This window comes from Gallinula chloropus, assembly GCF_964237585.1.
Source record: "Gallinula chloropus genome assembly, chromosome: 4".
NCBI classification, from domain to species: Eukaryota; Metazoa; Chordata; class Aves; order Gruiformes; family Rallidae; genus Gallinula; species Gallinula chloropus.
Genome location: NC_140088.1, coordinates 50,402,865 through 50,425,433, shown reverse-complemented (window position 1 = coordinate 50,425,433; position 22,569 = coordinate 50,402,865). Strand labels below are relative to the sequence as shown.

General features: G+C 41.9%; 1 protein-coding gene across 1 annotated transcript; it reads left to right on the top strand.

Moving 5' to 3' along the window:
* The first annotated feature begins 779 nt into the window (after positions 1–779).
* Positions 780–22,236, top strand: BBS7 (Bardet-Biedl syndrome 7). Its single transcript, XM_084264062.1, has 19 exons — positions 780–858; positions 1,188–1,253; positions 2,350–2,412; positions 3,251–3,426; positions 4,058–4,244; positions 5,417–5,489; positions 7,092–7,208; positions 8,541–8,671; positions 9,684–9,768; positions 11,453–11,555; positions 12,122–12,314; positions 13,799–13,873; positions 14,899–14,964; positions 17,136–17,275; positions 18,171–18,335; positions 19,392–19,501; positions 19,625–19,728; positions 20,994–21,117; positions 22,067–22,236. Exons 1-19 carry the CDS (start codon positions 823–825, stop codon positions 22,201–22,203), a joined length of 2,151 nt encoding a protein of 716 aa, XP_084120188.1. The 5' UTR covers positions 780–822; the 3' UTR covers positions 22,204–22,236.
* The last annotated feature ends 333 nt before the right edge of the window (positions 22,237–22,569 follow it).

The window sequence follows — 22,569 nt, the reverse complement described above, 5'->3', positions numbered from 1 at the left end:
AGCAACAGGGCCGGAACAGGATTTTTCATGATATCCTAAATCAGGGGGTTGCTGGAAGCCGCAGTTGCCTGTTAGCCGTGCTAGGGCTGCGGGCAGGCTGAGCACTCACGGTGTGGGTGTTGGAACTGAGGAGGATGAGTGTGGTAAGGCCTGAGCGGGATCCCAGTAGTGCTGCTGAATGCGTGTGCGTACGTGCTTGAGGTGCTTGCAAGAGGCAGGCCCAGAGCTTTCTGGGGTGTTTTTAAAGCCCAGCTTGGGAAGGTAACGTGACCCTCAGCCCAAAGCGCCTCTTCAGGCGCTGGGAGGGGTTTTTCAGACACTCGGAGCGGATGCGGGGCGGGCATTTCGTCACGCTGTTACACACGCCGCCTCCGAAGCTTGGCTGTTAAATAAAATGCTCCCACTTCACTGCTACCCCGCCGCGTCCCCGTCGTTTGGCGCCACAGGCCGGCTGCCCCGGGGCCACGCGCCGCTGGGATGCGGACAGCCCCCTGTTTCGGGAGAGGCCGAGCCGTAACCCCACCGCACCGCACGGGAGAGGCCGAGCCGTAACCCCACCGCACCGCTCCGCCCCTCCCGGGGGCGGCTGAGACCGGGCCGAGGAGCTGGTGCCGCCCTCGGCGCTCTGCCTGCCGCCGCCCGCGCCCCGCCCGCTCCGCCAATCGCGGCGTGGCCCTCGCCGAGGCTCCGCCCCCTCGCCGTGCGGCTTGACCAATGGGAAGGCGGCTTAGGAGCCGTGTGGGCCGCTGGCTGAGGTTGCTGCGGTGACGAGAGCTGCGGGAACGCTGGGGTTGGGGCTGCGATCCGCCCGCCGCCGCCGCGATGGAGCTGAGCCTGGCCCGTGTGGACTACCTGCAGGTGGGCCCGGGCCGCGGGCGGCGCCGCCCTGCCGCTGCCCCGCACCTCCCTGGGGCGAGCGGCTTGGGTGAGCGAGGGCGGCCGGCGAGAGGGAGCTGTGCAGGGGCCCGGTTGCCACCTGAGGGAGGGTGCCGGGGCTCTCGCTGGCGGGGCCGCCTCGGGAAGCATTTTCCAGTGCGATAGAGGCCGGATAGGCCTCCCGCTTCGCCCCCGGCTCCAGAGCCGCTCTCGGCAGGGCTGGCACCTCCCCTCCCAGGGCACCCGGCTCCTGCAGCGGCAGGCTGCCGGCGCCGAGACGCGCCCGCTGAAAAGAGCGTGTCTTCCAACAGGTGGGAGTGACGGCACAGAAGACTATGAGGCTTCTTCCCGCTTCGGGGCGAAAGGCAACACAGAAGGTAGTGGCGGTCGGCAGGGGAGAGCCTGGCCGCGCTCCCGCGGATCTGGGCATCTCTCGAGAGGCCTAGAACCAGCTCTCGGAATTGTTGGGGAAGCTTAATAAAAAAAAAAAAAAAAAAAAAAAAAAAACAGCCTGAGTTTGTTTCTGGGGAACTTCCAGAACCAATAAAGAACTTTTCAGCACTTAGGGCATTGCTGAAACCGTGGGAAGTTTCAATGGGCCTGGAGCATCTCCCCTAAAGGAAAGGCTGAGTGACCTGGGGGTGTTCAGCCCTGAGAAAAGAAGACTGAGAGGGGATCTGATCAATGTTTATAAATATCTCAAGTGTGGGACACAGGGGGAAATGGCCAGCTTCTTCTCAGTGGTCTGTGGGGACAGGACAAGGGGCAATGGCCTCAAGTTGGAGCACAGAAGTTCCGCACCAATATGGGGAGGAACTTTTTCCCAGTGAGGGTGACAGAGCCCTGGGACAGGCTGCCCAGGGGCGTGTGGAGTCTCCTTCTCTGGAGATATTCAAGCCCTGTCTGGATGCCTCCCTGTGTGACCTGTCCTAGGGAACCTGCTTTGGCAGAGGAATTGGACCTGATGATCTCTGGAGGTCCCTTCCAACCCCTACGGTTCTGTGATTCTGTGTGATCCTGTGAAGTTGTTGCGTGTTTCTCAGATGCTGCTTTGTTAACGCTTAGTATAGATTGAATACTTATTCATTTTCCTTAATACAGGCTCAAGCTAGGAAACCTGGTTAGGAAAATTCAAGAGAAACAACAGTCCATTTTTTGTTTGTAATAATAAGTCCTCAATGTGAAAATACAGCTGTTTTCAAACACGTCTTGCTGGAGTGTCCCACCTGATGGCTGCTGGTATTTACAACTAGAATCAGGAAAAGGATCAGAAATGCTGTCACTTAAGTTACTGTTCTTGGGCTTGAGTGTCCTCTCCATAGGGGTTTATCTAGCTTTTCTATACAAAGCTTTGTAAATTAAGTATTATTTAATGTAATTAAATACAGAGGAAATGATTAATACAGGGAAGGTGTTTAAAAATATTTATGCATGTAATAAAAAAATAACAGCACATTCATTGTACTTTTGAAGGTGGTGGTTGGAGATCAGGATGGGGTCATTACATGTTTTGGCATAAAAAAGGGGGAAGCTGTGGTAAGTGGAAATGCTCCATTAAAATTTTGGGTTTTTTTTTTTTCTACATATTTTTTCTAATGAATGTTGAAAGTCTGTTTTTGTTGACCTGGGAAATCAGATAACTAGAGGTGTCCGGGTGGTGCTGTGGACTGCTACGTAGCCATGATGAGGGAATGCTGATTTCACTCCTGGACAGGCACGTGGTCCTCCACAGTTGGACACTAGAGAATATAGTTTATGATTTAACACCTTTTGCTTTGCAGTTCTGTTGGGCTTAAGCATGTACACATATTGAGGTACTGTGACTGGACAGAAACCTACAGTAATTCACTAAGTCAGTGAAAGTGATTTCTTTTAAGAGCCTAGACTTATACCCAGCTTAATAAAAAATATAATTCAATTTTTAATTTTTTCCCCCCCTTGGGGAAATTCATAGCTAGCTCTCAAGGGCTCCATAGCAATGCAAAGAAGTCTGTGTAGTCTTCTGAAATATGTGTGAAATGTGTAAGAGGAAGGGAGAGAGTGTGTGTGTGTGTGTGTGTAGGGGGGGGTTGGTCTTTAAAAAAACCCACAAACAACAAAAAACTTGTAACTACCATCAGTGAAATTTTTCTATAGAGTAATAATTCTGAAATAATAAAGTCTTAATTTGCTGTGATTTACAGGTTTCTGTATTTATTGACATAAAGTGTTTGCTTAGTGACTCTGAAGAGAAACTTAGAGGTTTATTTTAGTCTGTATAACCCACAGTGCCTTAGTTTTGCCAGAAATTGTAAAGCAAGTTTCTTATCCTTTATGCTAACAGCTGACTGTCAGGATGCTATCGCGATGATGAGAATGGCTTTTCTGTTTGCAGCCAGTGTTCAAGACACTGCCAGGGCAAAGAATTTCAAGGCTGGAGTTAGGAGGAGCTCTGAACACGCCACAGGAGAAGATCTTTGTGGCTACGGGGTCAGAAGTTAGAGGCTTCACAAAAAGGGGGAAGCAGTTTCTGTCCTTTGAAACCAACCTTACTGAGAACATCAAAGCCATGTACGTATGATCCTGTGCGTTCCTCTTCACAGCAGTAGCAGAGTCTTAGTGTTTGGCTTTATGAAAGAGTTGTTTGCCCTACCGTGTGCTTGTAGGGCATGCTGAGTGCCCGTCCAGTTTGAGCTTGTGCTGTGACACACAGGAAGGAACTTGGAAGATGATGGTGAAGTTTAGCAGGTGCAGGGAGGCCTGGGAGGGCTCTGGAGGCACTTGTACCAGGGCAAACGCAGGTGAGCGGCACGGGGGTTATTGCCGCAGTGCACCCTGCAGCACAACACCGACAGCTGTTGTCCTGTTTCTCTTTGGATCATGTCGTGAGGTGCTGCCAGAGACAAACTGGCTTGAGAAGGATTATTGGTATCAAAAGATACTAATGAGATTTCTGTAAAAATATTCTTAAGATTTTACATGGAGACAAAATAGGCAATTGGAGAGCTATAGAAACCATGGGGTGTTAGTGTTTGTGAGGAACTTTTTATTTAATGGCTGGAAAATGCTTGTGAGGCCCACTAATGCCTTGAGGCTGTGGGCAGCAGTGCATGCATATACATATATATATATAGCCAGGCTAAAATGCTCTCACTGCAACTATGCTGGGAAAAGGCTGCAGCAATTGTTTTCTTTTTCTCAGGCACATTTCAGGAGCAGATCTCTTTCTTTGTGCAAGCTACATCTATAACCACTACTGTGACTGCAAAGACCAGCACTACTACCTATCGGGAGATAAAATCAATGACGTTCTCTGCCTTCCTGTAGATAAAGTGAATTGCATTACACCAGTACTCGCGTGCCAGGATAGAGTCCTCCGAGTTCTACAGGTTAAATACTTAGTTATCTGTAACATACTGGTCCAGATCTGGCACCCCCAATACAAGAAAGACATGGAACTGTTGGAGAGGGTTCAGAGGAGGCAAAGAAGATGATTAGAGGGCTGGAGCACCTCCCCTACGAAGAGAGGCGGAGGGAGTTGGGCTTGTTCAGTGTGAAGAAGAGAAGGCTGCAGGGGGACCTCATTGCAGCCTTCCAGTACCTGAAGGGAGCAGAGAAACAGGAGGGGAATCAGCTTTTTAAAAGGGTAGACAGTGGCAGGACAAAGGGGAATGGATTGAAGCTAAAGGAGGGAAGATTTTGATGGGATATTAGGGGGAAGTTCTTCCCAGAGAGAGTGGTGAGGTGCTGGAATGGGCTGCCCAGAGAGGTGGTGGATGCCCCATCCCTGTGGGTGTTCAAGGCCAGGTTGGATGAGGCCCTGGGCAACCTTGTGTAGATCCAGGCCTGGAGGTTGGTGTCCCTGCCTGTGGCAGAGGGGTTTGAACTCTGTGATCCTTGGGCTCCCTTCCAACCCAGACCATTCTATTAATCTATGATATTGATGCCATAGAATTGGACTAATTCTTAAGGGACTCTGCATATCAGCATTGCCTAAACATCATAAGGATAAGCATATTGTATCTTACTGGGCAGTGTTACTGTCTATAATGATTGTACATTTCTTTTTTTTTTTTTTTTAAAGGAAAATCAAGGTAATAAACTTGCAAAATGAGGATTAATAAAACCACTATGAATAGGCTTTGGAATTTCTAGGTGGGAATAGGTAACAAACTAAAAGTGCTCACATAAGGGAACTCAGTATGTAAGTGTTTCACAGTTTGGAAATTCTTACTCATAGAAATTACTGTTGCAACAGGTCTGAGTGATAGAAAGTGGTTTAAGAAATCTACTTGCCAAACAAAAATCACAGATTCTTTGTAATCGTAACACATTTCAAGAGTCCTGTGTTTTATTTATATAAACTTCACCCTGTTTTGATGTAGAAATGGATCTCATGCAGGTATTGGGAGTTTGTCTTAGTGAAGCTTATTCATTACCATTATGCATAATGATTTTGTCCATATGCTTGTGGGGTTTTGGTGGGGTGGTGGGTGCTTTTTGGTTTTGTGTTTGTTTTTCTTTTACACAACTCATTCAATACAGTTGTCTTTGTCTTCAGGGATCTGATTTACTCTATGAAGTAGAAGTTCCTGGACCACCTACTGTCCTAGCGCTAAACAACGGAAACGGGGGTAACGAGATTTTGAACATACACATAACCAAATTGTGTTATTTTACTGTGTTTCTAAGATTTTATTTCTTGTATTTGTTACTTAGGCTTTGCCTTGATTTTTAAGCTGATGTTTAAAATGCAGCAGAAAACTGCTGACATTTCTTAAATACATATAAATATCATAGAATCATAGAATGGGATGGGTTGGAAGAGACCCCAAGGATCATAGAGCTCCAAATATGTACACACACATACTGCTTTAGTTCTAAATCTTGTTCACACGTGAAAGCCTCCCACAAGAGCAGTGAGACACAAGGTGGTCTCACTGTGTAAATGCAAACCCAGTTTTAGGGGGCTGTCGTGGTTTCACCCCAGCTGAGAGCCGAGATCCACGCAGCTGCCTGCTCTTTAAAGGAAAAGAGGAGGGGGAGAAGAGGGGAGGGGGTGGGTGTGAGGCAAGGGAAGGGAAAAGGAAGGGGCAAATAACCCCAAAACCAAGAAACCAAAAGTCCGTGGGTTGGGATAAGGATAGTTTACTAGAATAGCAGAAAGATACAATATGACAATGCTAACAGGACTTTAGAGCAAAAATATATGAACCTGTTGATACACAATGCAGTTTCTCACCAAACCCACAGCTCAGGCTGTGCCACCCAGAGCAGTCCCAGAACCCCCAACTGTCCCCCAAAAACCGCGCGTCCTGGAGCCGCCCCTGCTCCTCCTTCCATCAGCCCCCTTTATACTGAGCATGATGGAATTGGCATGGAATACTCTCTTTGGCCCATTTGGGTCACCTGTCCTGGCTTCTCCCCTCCTTTCTCATTAATAGAGAAATATGAAGAGCTGAGAAAGTCCTTGACTGTCTGACAGCAACTAAAACCATCAGGGTGTTATCAGCACTGCTCCCATTTTAACATCCAAACACAGCATTCCATCCGCTGCTACAAAAGAAGTTAACTCCATCCTGACTGAAACCAGGACAGGGGCCTTGTCAAAAGTTCTGGGCTTGAGTGTTCTTAGCGTAGATTTCCGTAACCAGAATCACTGGTTACATCCATCTGTGGATAGGTGAGAGTACTGAGCACACAAACTTAAGACTGTGAAGGGTCAAGTTTAAAATAGATTGATCGTCCTTCTGGCTAATCTGCTCTAACCTAACAGCAATCGCTTTAGTATGTTAATCCAGTGCTTAATTTAGTTTCAGTTGGATTGTATGACAGTGACATTCAGCGCTGGTTTGGAAAAGTAGTTCTGCCTTGCTTAAGTCTTGGCACAACACGTGCTGTAGGATGTGTGTTCTGAATAAATCTCTCCTGCAAAGGCCATTCAACAGCCTGTTTTTGCTGAAATTTAAAGTACTAGATTATGACTGGCCTTTAGGCGGAACTCTTCTTCATACACAGAAGAGTGACAGTCATGTAGAAATTATCAGAACCAGTGTAGCTTTCATCTCTTTGGTTTTGTTTTTAAAGCCTGACAGTTCTGTTACATGACACTAATGCTAGTATTTTCTTTTCCCCTTGGGCTGTAGACTGTAGCTATGCAATACTTGGACTATTTTATTTTACTTTTAAGTGGTGTACTTGACACTATCAATTTTAAATTCAGTTTGTGTGTTTAGGTGATTCTGGAGAAGAAATTGTGTATGGAACTTCTGATGGCAAACTGGGCCTTATCCAGATCACTGCTTCCAAGCCTGCACCAAAGTGGGAAATTGGAAATGAAAAAAAGAGGGGAGGTATGTGTCCCACTCGTTAGCATTCCAGCATATCTGAGGCTTTATTACAAGCACAAAAATCAGGAAATCTTATTCATAGATATTTTGGGGGCATATTGTAATTATGCCAGTATGTGATATTAATGAGTAAGCTCTCTTCCATTCCTCTGATTTTCTCATAAATAATTCTGTTGGTTTGTCTTGCTTTGGGATTTCTGTTTGTATTATTTCCAGTCCTTCGGTATCCTTTTGTTTTTACAGTATTTTTCAAGTGGTGACTGTTTTTTAAGTGCAAATATGTCTGCCATATTTTTCAGATGTTCAGTTGTCTTAAAGCCTCTGGAGAGGCATGGTTAGCATCTTCCCTGCAAGATTCATTTCTTCTTCTGTTTGTTTGGGTTTTTTTTGGAAAAGCCATTATAAGGGTTTTTCTCTGAAGATGGAATGAGGCTTTCAATAAAGCTCTACAGTGAGGCTTAACTGAGGAGAGCACAGAACAACACCTTCCATCATTTATCTTTGGTATGCTGCTTCTGCAGCCTCATGGAGCCCATACACCTTTGGAAATGAGATGATTTGGAATATAATACATATTTTAATTATACATATGTTATTATATTTTATATATTATTATATAAATAATTATATGTAATTATTTATATGTTTTTATTTTAAAATTATCTCACAAAAGCTGTCACTAAATTACTTTCTTTAAAAGCTTCCTAGTATGTCCTTGCTCTCCATATGAAATATGAAGGAGTCATGAAAGTTAAATTCCATCTCATTTTTCAAATTAATTCTTGTACAAACTCTCGGCGTTTTTTCCCTTCTTTGAAATCCAAACTCTCTTTCCTGTCCAAAGATGATTAGTTGTCAGAGGCTGCTTCCACATCTGCTACTAGTGGGTTTGTCCAGTAAACAGCACTACCTAGTCCAGATCTGGCATGAGTTAGAACCTTAGCCAGAATTCGTATTAGTCCACTTACCAACGGCTTTAAGTCAAGTATAGGAAACACAGAATGCTTGTTTCTTCAACTTGCAAAACTACAGTAGTGTGGACAGACAAATAGCTCAAAGGACCATCAGGAAGGGGTCTCTGTTCCGTGCTTTTCACCGAAGGAGCTGTAGTGGTTTTGATCTGGATTTGTTTGCTGTAAAACCCACTGCAGAGTGGTGAACATGGGGCACGGGTGGGAGACTTCAGCCCTCTAGTGGACTCGTACAGAAAGAGCACTAATAAAACCTTAAAAGCCACCTGAGAATCTCTTTCTGTGTAACTGAATCCAGCCTGTGTATTATTGTGTCATGGAGGAATAAAGATGAAGTAAATGGGTTCGTTTTCTTTTTCATTAGGCATCTTATGTATTGACAGTTTTGACATCCTGGGAGATGGAGTTAAAGAATTACTTGTTGGGCGAGATGATGGAGCGCTAGAAATCTATAACTTTGAGAGTGCAGATGATCCTGCCCTTCGATATGACCATGTAAGCCCACATTTATCCTACTCCTCTTTGATGGACAAAATAAAGAAAAAAATCTGTATTTCAAAACTTACAGTATTTACAAGAGTATTACATGGGCTTGGGTTTTTTGTTGGTTTGTTTTTTGTTTTTTGTTTTTTTTTTAATTTTATGAGTTCTGTAATTTACTGAATCACAGAATCTTTAAGGCTGGAAAAGATCACAAAATCATCTAGTCCAACTGTCTGTCCAGTTCCACCATGTCAACTAAACCATTTCCTGAAGTGCCATGTTTCCACTTCGTCTTAAACACCTCCAGAGATGGTTACTCCACACCCTCTCTGAACAGCCTGTTCCAGTCCCTGACCACTCTTTCAGTGAAGAAACTTTTCATAATATTCAATCTAAACCTCCCCTGATGCAACTTAAGACCATTTCCTCTCATGCTATTGTATGTTGCCAATATGAGCTTCAAAGGGCTGTCCTAATATTTAAGAACCAGAAAGGGAAATAGTCCCGATTTGAACAAAAATGAAAGTAGTGTGGAAGGTGTGTTTTGTTCTGGCTCTACTGAAGTCTCCTCTTGGTGAAACCTAGTACCATGCTTCTCTCTCGGTGAAAAAACCAACCCCTTGTTGAGTATAGTCTCTGCTTTACATGTAAAATCATAAAAGTAAGCTGCCAGGACTTTACTGAGCATAACTACTTTGGCTAGGAATTGTTTAAAGTAGATTTGAGTCATAGTGGTTATTTCAGCTAATTCCTGCTGGAAAAAAAATCATCCTTCAGTGTTTTGCTTTTTGATATCCTTGTGCAGAACAGGATTGGAATGTCCTTGATAAAGCACCCTGGTTTATTTGGGGTAGCAATCAGCCAGCTTACTCTTTTGTAGATCTAGGTATTGTCCATCTGCATAGGTATTTTGTGATGCTAGTAAAAGGAGGAACCAACCCTTAAAACCCTCACCAAAAAAAACCCCAAACTTCTAAAATGAGTGCAGTGATACTTCTCTCTGCTTCAATGTATTCATTTGAAGGCTTTCTCAGAGAGCATTGCATCAATCCAGGGTGGCTGTGTAGGAAAAGATGGGTACGATGAAATTTTAGCATCCACGTATTCAGGTAAGCTCCATGTTATTTACTGAATTACTGCTGCTTATGGTGATGTGACAGAAATTAAGCAGGCTGTGTTGTTAGTGCAGCTCTCACCTCTGAAAATTTTTGTTCTGATTAGGAGCAGGATAATGTTTTATTGAAAAGATTTCTGCTAATTTAACGTTTACACTTCAAAAAAGTGTTTCCTACGCTTAAACTACGTTTCTATATTTTAAGATATTCATAATGTGTTCCTCTGTGTAACACAGCAGCTGGCATAGACCACTGCCTAACTGTGATGAAATAACAAGCAGATTATGTCTGAAGGAAGTTGGGGTATTTTTTAATTGAAAGTATTGATAAACATGCGTATCTTTGTTTCATTTTCCCATCTTTTATGTCATTTCATTCCTTTTCAGCTTCATAGGGCTTTAAAGAGGGTTGATTTTGCTTTCACTAGAAGATAAAGCTTCCCCACGTGAGGGGTCCCAGCAGCCCCTCTGTAGGATGCGAGGTATTGGCCTGACTGCTGCAGAGGCCATGATAAAGATGCTGCGTAACTGCTGGGAGTTAAAATATTGCTAATTCTCTGTCTTCAGTTAGCTTCAGTGCTAGGAAAGATTGCCTGCTGAAACCTCTCGTATTCGAAATCAGGTATTCCAGCAAAATAAAATATTCAGTCAGACGAAATAGTGTTCCAGTACCTCTTTTAAATATTAAAAGACTCTTATACCTTGCCTCATGCAGTGTTCTGGTATGATAGGCTGCAACAATACTGTGGCCAAAGGCCTTTGTGACTGCTCTTAGTGGGAATCTTATAAAGCTCAGTGAATGCCAGAAGAAAAAAAAACCCCAAAAGACCAGGTTCCCCTCTGGGTTTTCAAGGTAAACTCTGGTAGGATGTACAGTAGACGGCTTGGCAGGTTTTGGCAGGTGAGGAAAAGCAGTGCTTCCAGCAGTAGCAGTTGGGTTTGAGGCCTGGCAGCGAAGGACACGTGGGGATATTTGAAGTTCATGCTCTGTCGTTGGGCTTTCTTGGTACTTGAAGCAGATAGCTGAGGAACGGGAAAGGCTGTGGACTTGTCAGCTTTTATGGTGCCTTTTATACTAATGTCGTGTTACTGTTTGCATCTGGTGTATGATGTAACCAGAGCTCTAAACACCTCTGAGTGTCTGCAGGTCATACCTGAGGTGTCAGGATTTAATCAACTAGTACTTGCTTTTATAAGTAAACAAAAAGATTCTTTTTATTTATTTCTTTTGCCACTTCAAGTGGCAGGATTCAATCCAAAAGCACGCTGTGCAATGTAGTTTGCTATAAGTATGTCTCACAGTTGGGGTTTCTTTTGTTTTCAACTGTACTACTGCCAATTAGTCAAGGTTTTTGACAGAGAAACAGGTGGGAAAAAATTAAGCACTAAATTAAAAACTGCCACAGAGGGGATTTGTTGGTCAAAGTACTTCACAAAAACAAGTAAGTGTTGTTTTCCAATCTGTAAGGTAAGAATTAAATCCATTAAAAATGTCTAGAAAAAAAATCCATTAAGAAATGTCTCAGTATTTAGATTAATGCTCCAAAGAAAGGATTAAACTTAAGTCTCTGTTCTCTCTACCCAGTGTGTGGAACAGACATCGCTTCACACATACAGAATCTGAGTGTAGGCTTTTCTTTATAGCTTGCAAGGAATATAAACTTCATATATTGGTTTAGGCTGGCTGACAGGATTGACTACAGAACCTGTCCATAGAGAAGGTGGATCAGGTGAAGAACTAAAATTAAGTCAAGAAATGCAGAGCAAGATTTCATCCTTAAGGTAACTGCTCTAGAAAGAAACTTAACTGGAAGAATTGGAATGTTAAAAGCTGAAATGTCATCTTTCCTTCCTATCTCACTGGATTTTCTGTATTGCTTATGTATCTAGAAGTAGAATTATGCCTTTTCAAAGTAGAAATGAACAGCGGCTTCATTTCAGTCTTTTTCTATCTTGCCTTCACGTGATGATGATGTCATGCCTTCTCAGTATCAGCAAGATAGGATTCCCCTCTTCCTTGCTGCTTATAGCTTCTGAATGATGGGAAGAAAGTAGTCACTAGCATATAATTCCAAGTGTGTTGTACCCTTGGAGGAAAAACAGTTGTCCTTTCCTGTGACATGTGGAGATCTCTTTAAGCGAAGTACAGTAGCATCAACGTTTTCATGTGATACAGTTTATCTTTGTTAGGTATGTGGAAGGGGAGTTACTAGTCAATTCTGGTTGGGGAAACTGTGGACAGAAGATAAACATGATTGCCTTGCAAGCTTAATCTACCTACTTTCCAGGGTGGCTTTTATAGTTGGGTGGGCTTTTTCAAGACATTGTTTGTGGTTTCCCTTCTCTAGGAATGAATTGGAACACTTGCAGATCAAAGTACTTCAGGAACGTGAAAAATACCAGCAGTCTTCTCAATCCAGTACTGCTGTTTCCTCAGTACCTGCATTTAGTGTGAATGATAAGTTTACATTAAATAAGGATGATGCCAGTTACAGCCTCATCTTGGAGGTACAGACAGCTATAGATAATGTCCTGGTACAGGTGAGTGGGGTCTTGTTCTTGCTGGTTTTCTTGATATCTAAGTAAAACATTCGGAGACTTTTCTAGTTTGAAGACCTGAGTTATAATATCTTAAGTACATGAGTTTTAAAATGCCTGAATTTTTGTAAGAGGAAATTGCACTGGGTAGCCTTGCAGTATCCAATTGGTGTAAATGCTTCTTAGGGAACAAAATACAACTTAAACCTCTACTGAACAGAGCAACCTTACACTGCTACAACAGACCAAAATGCCTGCTGTACTCTCAGTTTTCTACATAACTTTTGTGTTTGGTTTTACGTGTCCTTCCTTTAAATGTAAACAGCAATTAACTTCAAAAATCTTCAAAAATCAAAAATCTTCAGTGAGGTACAGATCTTCACTCACCAGTTAAATACCCTCTGTAGTGGAAAATTAATTGTGGAGCGATACAGGCCTGCTGTGCCCTTGCTGTGTGGAACCGCATCTGACTTGTGTGCAATTGGTGCTAAATGCTCCTGCCAAGCAGAGCGACCTTAATTAGTTGTTCCTCCTGCTGCATCGGCTGAAATGAGTGTGTCTTTGGTAGTCAGAGAGAGTGGTGGTACTGAATTACCTTCTCTGGGGATATGCACAGGGAGAAAAATTTGGCAAGGAGGTGTTTGTGGGATGAATTTCCCATAACTGATGGGACAGAAGTGCTGTAGGATTTTAATTTTCACTTCTCAAGAAACGTCTCGTTTTTATTAAGGCTGTTACTAGAGCAATACTATGCTGCAGCTAATATGTAGCTCTGTAGTATCTGCTGTTTCCATAGCTAAGTGAGGAATAATGAAATTGTTTGATCTACCCATGAACATAATGTATCTTTTACCATTTATCTTTTTTTTTAAAGAAATAGAAAATAATCTCTGGTGTTCGTCTGCTGTGAGAAGACAGTAAAACTGTTTTTAAAATATTTTTTTAGGAAGTGTGTTGGATATTTATTAGTGTTTCCTGACACTTCTGTGAAGTTATAAAGCAGGAGCAAATCAAGGAACTATTAATCTAATTTTTAAAGCAGTGTCAGATTTAATTTTCAATGAAAACACATCTAGGTAAGAAGTGGTCCATGTCAGAAACATTACTGTAAGTAAAAGGATCATTAATAATTATGCAATATGATCCTTGGTTTCCTGAGTGTATATTGTAATCCCCCTATTAAACTAGGAAAACACTTCAGTGCTGAGTATACTTCGTGCATATGGATGAAGCATACTTTCATGTCTGAGAGATGGTTACACATCTTACACTGAAGTTGTAAGCCTGCCACACAAGGACTCTGTACGAGAAAATCCATGTTACTCCAGGATTAAGTAGTAAGCTGCGTGTCTGTTAGGCTTTAACCTCTTGGATGAAACAATCATTGCCTCTCTCTTACTAAAAAACCTGATGATAGTTAGGGGATAAATGACTTAGAAGCTACTCAGGAACTTAAGCTCTTTGTTTTTTCCTCCTATGTTCTGCAGAGCGATGTCCCGATAGACTTGCTGGATGTGGATAAAAATTCTGCGGTGGTTAGTTTCAGCAGCTGCGATTCCGAGGTAAGTGGAACAAAAGAGATGATGCTCACAGAGATCACATGGTGAAAGCTCTTAATGCTGTATATTAAAAATAGAATTTGGATTTATGTATTTGTAATTTTAAATATATTGGGTTGAACTACTCAGCTTTGTTAGAGATCCTGCAGAATTAGGAGTTAGTGGCTTTACATAAGGCAAAGCTAAGTATGTGCAAAAGGATCCAGAAGCAGCTGCTCTTTTGCTTCCCTATGCCTGATCAGGAATGTGAAGTGCAGATTCAGTACTGCTCTCTTCTCTGGATTTGCCAGCATCACATATATTTACTTCATTTCATTTCTTACTTAGTATGTCTCTTAAAAATCACTTTAGAAAATGAAAACTCTTTCATGTGAGGACTAATACATTTGAGTGCATTTTTTAATATAACAATTATAAACTTAAATACTTGCAGAATTACTAATGATGCTTAGGGCCGAGATGGAAATACAGAATCTCCCTTAGGATTAGGAAAAAGTCTGTGAAGTCTCTTTTCTTGTTACAGTCCTCTATGTGTTTTATTTTAAGAACTAAACTTGATCATTAGTCTACCCTGGAGCTTTCAGAAATCAACTTTTTAATTTAAGTTTTGTGTCATTTATGATGATTAACTTAGCTTTTACTTTTTTTTTGGGGGGGGTGTTCTTCCTGATCTTATTTAAGTTTTGGATGTTGGACTACTGTTGGAGATGAGTAGGGCAGGCTGACAGGCATTCTTCATACAGAAAGTAGATTTCTATGTACTTTTTATAGTGGTTATTAAAGCATATAAGAGGCTTCAGTTGATTTGTTCTTATAGAGATTTATTATTTTTCTTCAATTCTACCATAATTCAAATTAGTTGGAATTTACCTTTGGTAAAACAGGTGTACATAAATAGCAAAAACTTTGCTGTACAAGTCCACAGTTAAAACAAACCAGTAGAACTTTGGTGAATGCACAGACCCATTTCCTGTAACTTTTTCTGGAGTTTGTTTTGGATTTATTTAATTTTTTTTTTCTTTTTTCAGCCAAATAGCAACTTTCTTCTTGCGACTTACCGATGTCAAGCAAATACCACGAGACTTGAACTTAAGGTAAAGTTCTCCAAAATGTTTTCTGTGGTGAATTAACGATTCTGTAGACACCTGCATAAGAATGGAGAGATCTCTGCCTGGACTGACTGCTTAGCCTGACCAAATGATCAGTGCGATTTCTACTGCTGGTTGTTTCCTGACAACCTTCTCACCTGGGGCTTGTGTTCCTTTATATTTGTCTGTAGGGTTTCTAAAGGCTTCTAAAAGTGTGTTATTTCAGAGGAGAACCTGGGATCCTCCTTGAGTGTCCCTAAGATGAAAGCAGTGGGGAAATTACAGACTGTGACAGTCCTTGGTTCTGGAGACAGTGTGTGGAACTTCAAGTAGAGAGAGGCACGGGAAAGAAATCTCTGGTGCTGTTTGTCCTCGGAAGTCTTTGAAGGAAGCTACATTGGGAAGTAACCACTGAAATCTAGATGGGATTTGTGTTTTGTAAAGGAAGCAAATCTGGTCATTCCATGCTTATACTAAAGACATGTGAGTGTTTGGGGGTTTATGTTTAATGATTCACCAAATCTGCACGTTTTGTGGCTACCACCAGAGGAAATAGTGAAGGAAATCATCATTAGGAAGGTCCTCAACATGCACATAGACTCTAGGTTTTCTCTTTATGTGGTCACCTAACACTGCAGCCTCCTAAACTGATATGCGTTTATGTAAAACTCTCAATCCAAAGATTATCATTAGAAATACAAGCCTGCATGAGGTGCATCAGAAGCAGGGAGGTGGGGGGTGGTTATCTGTTTCTCAGTGAGGTTGCAGTAGTGCGCAGAATTAAGACTCTTACTTCTCAGATCCCCTTCCTAAGGAAATGCTTCAGTGTGCTTACTGGTTCTGAGCAGGTCTTACCTGCCTCTCAGTTCCTGTGTTTTAATTTACGAGTGTGAGCCTGGCTGCCTGTAATATTGAAAATACAAGGTAATGGGAAAATAACACAAGCAAATTGAATCAAATACATTCAAGATGTACACAAAGCATTTTACTCTCCTGCTAAGAGCATTTATGAACTACTTGTTGCGTGTCATCATAGCACAGTGTGTCATCGAAACACTGCACTGTGTCACTCTTGCATCTGGATCCTGATGGATTCGATCTGCACAGGTTCTACTGCCACCCTGCTGCAATGCAGCAATCTCCAGTGATTTACACCTGCCACACAGAGTTCATTCTCTTCTTGTATTTCCTCTATGCACATGCAGACAATAGAACTCTTAAGATTTTATTTCCAAAGAGAACTTTTTACTCATTTTATTAAAAAGGCATCCATTGAAATGGATGACTTCCTGCAAAACACTGGGTTTTGTGTTCTGAGATCCTAGGAAATAGGGGACGTACTCAAGCTTATAAAGCAAACCTGTAAGTGAACTCTTGTGTTTCTGTAAAGCTGTTTCAGTAGCTCCTCTGCCTAATTGCACCGTTGGGTTGGTGCCTTAGGGAGCAAACTCCTGTTTCTTGTGAAGTCCATGTGAGTGGCAGGCTGCTTAGTGTAGGTTGGGTAACTGGCCTCAGCAGAGAAGTGACTGATGCATTGCTGTGTCCTCAGAGGTGTGTCTTGAAAGCATTTGTACATCCTGCTTGTTGGGTGTTCTGTGAATTAAATCTGGTCTCTTATTTCTCCAAAAACAGCTCAGGAAGAACTTTGATACAAAACTTGTACTTTGAAATTCACTTTATTCTTTTAAATTCTTTGATCTATTCTCTGCTACCAACCACTACAGAGGGTACTTTTTCATTGATTTAAGAAAACAAAGCAACAACCAACCAAACACACACATAAAAACCTACAATAGCAAAAAACCCCCACAAAAACCAATGGGGCCACTGAAAAATTAGAAGGAAGTTACAGACTTTTTTATTTTAACTGATCAGAAAGTAAGTTAATGGGTTTTATTTTCTTAATATTTCATTCAGCAGCACTTGATTGAACACTAGCTGTATGTACTTGATCTGCTGTGTTTATAGTGGCACTATCAAGTAAATATAGTACTCTAAATATTCTTCAAGTACCCCAGTGCTTTTAAAAATATATTTAAAATTATATATTTATATATTTAAAAATATGTATTTCATATGTTGTTTATATGTATTTTAAATGCCAGTTTTCCAAATCATGGTAAATTAAATCTTCTACCTTTTGTAATTTCTGGGGGGGTGTTTCTGCTCTTCTGCAGGTTCGATCAATTGAAGGACAGTACGGGACACTTCAAGCATATGTAACTCCAAGAATTCAACCAAAAACCTGCCAAGTTCATCAATATCAAATTAAACCACTCTCACTTCATCAGAGAACTCATTCTGTTGACCATGACAGGTATTTGCAAAGAAAAATCAATGCCTTTTTCTTGTGAAAACCTGACACAATCCAGTTGATATAAACTCAAGCATGCAATTTCTGCCTCCTAACCTACAACAGCATGTAGAAAAAGCAAATTTAATGCGTTCCTGCTTTCCTTGACATTCTTTATCTTTGCTTTCAGGTTGTTTTTCATTTTACTGACCTGGGTTCTGGTGCAGCCCCATGAGCTGAGGGTGTGGCAGAAAGGAAACTCCTCTGCTAGGAACCACAGTCTTCAGTTTCAACCTCATTATGCCCTCCACCCTTTTAATGTAATTCTTTCCCATAGCTAATTTGGCTCCAAAACTGAGCCAAGACTTCCCCCTTCCTCTTACCTCTCTCTTGGAAACCTAGTATGTTACTCAGTTTCTACTTGATTTATTTTTCTCCATGCTCAGTTAACACCTTGTATTGCCACTAAAGTATAGCCTGCTTCAAAAAAAACCCTGAAAGATCGAAGGGATGATACCAAATGTTCAAATCTCTCAACGTGCAAACGAGCTCCGTTGTGCATTGTTCTTGATAGAAGTGCTGCAGCTGTGGTTTACAGCGTGGGACGCTGTCATATTTGCTGTGTTGTCAGTTATTTACCTTTTCCACAAATTTCAGGTTTAACAACTTGAAATGGGCTCTGTGAGAAACCTCCAGCTAGTTTCTTACCCAGTTCTCCCATGCCTAATAGGAGATGAAACCTGAATGTGTGTAGCTCAAGTAGGGAACAGTAGCTGTATGTAATGACTTTGCAAGATGCCCGACTTGTTACAGGATGTTGATTAAAAGGAGACCACCAGGTGGAACTCAACTTTTTTACAGGGATAACCAGTGTGCTTCCTTCATAACTGCTAACTCTTTTTTCTCCGTAATGCCATAGACCCATGAATACACTGACACTCAAAGGCCAGTTCAGTTTTGCTGAGATTCACTCATGGGTTGTGTTCTGCTTGCCTGAGGTGCCTGAAAAGACTCCATCTGGAGAGAGTATCACCTTTTATTTTCAGAACACCTTCCTGGATACGCAGCTAGAAAGTACTTACAGGTAAAATACAGTTCTGAAGGCACAATGTGACTATGCTGGGGCTTTTGTCATCTTCATTTTTGACCAGTCTGCAAGTACTGTTTCACACATGTATTACTGTTCACTTCTCCACCCTCAACCCCATCAAAACTCCTGTTAAAGAGAACAGGAATCTTTCTTTAAAAGGACTGTCAAACATTACCAGGGCTGAGCACTTAATGATGAAATCTGTAGCTTGAGCTTCTTCCAAGATGATCCAAAACCCAAAAAATTCCAGGGGGAGAAGGCTTGGTATGTTTTTAAGATGATGGCTTGCTTTTAGAATTTAAAGAACACAGCTAAACAATACCGAGAAATTACTGTGTAATGCTTGTTCTTTTATTTTGTTCTCTTTTTTTGTACTGAGGAGCAGAAATAACTTAAAAAGCATTTAATAGTCATGCAAAGAAAAATGTGATAAGCACTATGGTGAAAACTGTTCTCTGCAACTTGTATTAGGCAAATGGTATTTCTGTGTTTAACATTAATACTCAGTTCTCAAATTAATTAGTTACAGAATTTGCTGAGGGAAGATACACATCCACCTGAAAATGCTACTGTAGAGTGGTAGATTCTAGACTGCTCCCAGCCCACCGTATGTGTTGTCTGCTTATAATGTACAAAGTAGCTGGGTGGTGGTTTTTTGGAGGGAAGGGGGGAGTCGGGTTTTTTCCCCTTCTGGTATTGAAGCTTGCTGCTTGGCTTCAAGGTATTGCAACGACAAAGCTTAGGAGGAGTGAATACCTTAGTGCCACAAGGTAACTGCTTTGTGTGTACCTGAGGTTTGCCTACAGGCTTTGTCTTATTTACTGTTTGCTTCAAATCGCTCTCTGAGAAGATGCCGCTGAGCAAAGGGAAGGAGGGAATAGCACAGGTGTGTATACAGCCACCTGGTACACTGAGAGTCATTTTTACACTCTCCATACATCCATATACAAGGCTGTTTTCCCTAGCCTTCTGTTTTAATGTAGGGACAAGTCTAATGCATGCACATGTGTCAAAATTTGTTCGTTTAAAGTTCTTTTTCTTCCTTTACAGAAAAGGTGAGGGATGTTTTAAGTCTGACAACATTTCGACAATATCCATCCTAAAAGATGTGCTTTCCAAAGAGGCTACTAAAAGGAAGATTAATCTCAATATATCATATGGTAAAACTCTGCATTTTGTTGTCCTTGCCTTCGTTTTGTATTCTTACAAATGGAATATGTTTTATTCATTTGCTTGTTGTTTTGTTGTTGTTAAGTTGGGTGTTTTCTTTGGCTCCCTGCTAGATGTAAATGAAGAATCTGTGAGGCATACGTTAAAGCTTATCCACCCTAAATTGGAGTATCAGCAGCTGTTGGCCAAGAAGGTTCACTTAATAGATGCCTTGAGGGTAAGTAACTGAAGCCCTGTGGAAGGATTTCTGGAGGGTATTATGTTGTCAGATACCAAGCTGTAAGGCTCAAGTCAGATGCATGTCCTACTGGTATCAGTTTATGTTCCCAGGACATGTGTTTTAATTATGCAGGAGGCAGACTTCCTCAAGTAAACCTCCCACTTGTACTGTGCAACTAGTGAGTAAGATGCAGGATTACTGAGTGATGCTTGGGATGCTTAAATCGCACAGGAGAAGGCAGCCAGCTTTATCATCTAACGTTCTCCTTTTGTCTGCTGTTACTTTCCAGTTCTTCTTTTGTCTCATCCCACTAACCCTTTGAAAGTGGGGTGGTTTTTTTAGATCTGGGATGATCCAGATGCGACTTCCTTGCTTTGGGGCTTCATCCCAGTGTGTCATAATTTCCAAATTACTCATTAATGTTTATCTTAATACCCTCCTTAGTGGTTAGTGGTACCAGTTAGGCAGCTTCTCTCAGTTCTTGGACTTTTTCCAGCAACCAGGGTTTTCCTATCAAAAACTTGCCATCATCTCTTTTGTTTTGTTGAGGAGGGAAGGTGAAAATGCAAAACTGGTTCTCCTTGTCCTTTGGGGGGGATCCAATACTAGTTGTCAGGAAGCTTTGGTTAGTAGAAAAACTGACTACCAATAGTGTGCACCTGTATTATCACTAGAAGTATTTTACTTAGTCTTCATTTGGCAAACTGGGGAGCTAGAGAATAACAGAGAATTAATTTTAAATGCATGTTGTGTTTGTGCAATAAGAATGGTGCTGCACATCTTGTACATCTTGACCATTTGGGGCTTTTTTTAGGCAGGTTTTTTTGGGGTTGGGTTTTTTTTTTTTATTATCTTTTACTGTCATTAATTGAGCGACACTTCCAGAGTTTCTTTTTTCCTTCAGACTGTAGCATGTTTTGGACATTCTAGGAATTGACCTACTCTGAAAATGGAGACATGGTGAAGGCTTCCAGCCTTCATTAGGCTCAATTCTGTGGGAGTTTGGGTGGTAGTTGGAGCTGTGAGCTCTAATGCACGGGGTTTTGAGAATCTAGTCTATGAAAAGTGACAAGTAGTACCTGGCATTTCAGTACAAGACTAGAAAGTGAGGCACTCTGAAAATACCTCTTGCTAGTTTAGAAGCAGATTGTCTTGTCTCTGAAGTACCTGCTCCTGTCAGACCCGAGCTTAACTACTGACTACTTTTATGCCCTTGTGATACTTAACTGTTGTTAATTGTTACGATGTAAAATGTCTTTGAGGAATTACAAGTTCATGAAGGCAGCGTGGACTTCCTGCTACCCAAATACCGCAGCATTTTGGAAGAGGCTGATCAGCTGCTTGAGGAATACAAGCGCCAACCTGCACATCTCGAGAGACTTTACGGTTTGTGGATGAGTTCAGCTTTTTTTATTTAAATGCAACTTGAGGTCCAGAGAGTGTGCTGGACATGCCTGAAATAGTTACTGAGTTAGTGCTGGCAGAACTGAAATAGTTTGGGTACACTGGGGTAGCTTCAGGAGAACAGTAGGTGTGTCGGTCTGGTCACCCATCCAAGGCTGCACGCCTGCATCATGGTTTTGATCAGAAAAACCTGAAGTTAAAGGTGAGGCAGTAAAACCTGGCACATACTGACAATGGTTTGTGTGCTATTAAAAACTTCAAGTAACTCTCCGGAGGTTCTGGAGGATTGATCACCTGAGAACAACTGTGGCATCAGAAGCTTATCACTGAGGATGAAAAGACCAGGGTTATTTGCAAGTGATTTTCCCACACGGGCAGCTTCTTAGATCTGGATGATGATTGTTTTTACACAAGTGATTAAGGATTGTATGCAAATTCAGGATGGCATTTAAGAGCGTATACAAGTGAAAGGAGGGATTAAGTTTTGAGTAACCAAGTGTTAGAAAACATCATAAAAGCACAGAAAAAATGCACGTGGGGTGAGAAGGAGAGACTTTTGGGAGATGATCTGAGGGAAATTCTGTACCCTCTTCTGGTGTTCTCCATACACTTCTAGCTCAGAGAATCTCTGCAGACACCAGCTTTACTAAGCCGATGTATGTACAGTGTAAGTAGATCCTTGTGATTGCTCCTCTCTCTCCAGTGTTTCAGATGTGGGTAATTCTAAGGCAGAAATGCCCACCATGGCACGAAGCCAGAATCTGGGTTTGTTTGAAAGGAAATAATTGTTTGAAACATGAAGTTTAAAAAAAGTCTTGTCTCTAAACCCAGACCCATTAGCATAGATGGTACATCGTAACGTGTTAATAGTAGAGATACCTCATAATGAAAACAGGGGCAAATACTAAGTCCTTGCATTTTACCTTTGCAGGTATGATCACAGATCTCTTCATAGATAAATTTAAATTTAAAGGCACCAATGTGAAAACTAAAGTTCCTCTTCTTCTGGAAATCCTGGATGGCTGTGATCTAGATGGACTAATTGCTTTTTTTGAGGCGGCAGCCTGATGAGGAAGGAGGGTATTTTTTGGTAATTATTATTATTTTTTAATCAAGGCAGTTCAAGTAAAAAAAAACACTTTTTAAGAAAAAATACCGTTCTGTTGGACCCTCACCTCTTAGGCTTTATTCATATTTATTACTCTACCGAACCCAGCAGTCCCCTTTAGTTCTGTAAGCGGTCGTGTCCCTGTTCTTCATCGCTACAGCAAGCTGGGCCTCAGCTGCACCCACTGCCGTGCTGGTTTCCCTGCGGCTGGCGGCTGGGCGCAGAGCTCAGCGCCACGGAGGCGGGAATGGGTGAAGCAGCTGGCTTTCCCGAGAACCAGCCAGGTTCTGAATAAATCGGAAGCGTTAAACGCTGTGTGACTGCGC

Excerpts from the sequence above, each read along its gene's own strand:
- BBS7 (XM_084264062.1), top strand. The coding sequence starts at position 823 with ATGGAGCTGAGCCTGGCCCGTGTGGACTACCTGCAG. Across the intron at positions 2,413-3,250 it reads TAAAAAAGGGGGAAGCTGTG|CCAGTGTTCAAGACACTGCC; the intron begins GTAAGTGGAAAT and ends TTCTGTTTGCAG. Across the intron at positions 19,729-20,993 it reads ACTTAATAGATGCCTTGAGG|GAATTACAAGTTCATGAAGG; the intron begins GTAAGTAACTGA and ends AATGTCTTTGAG.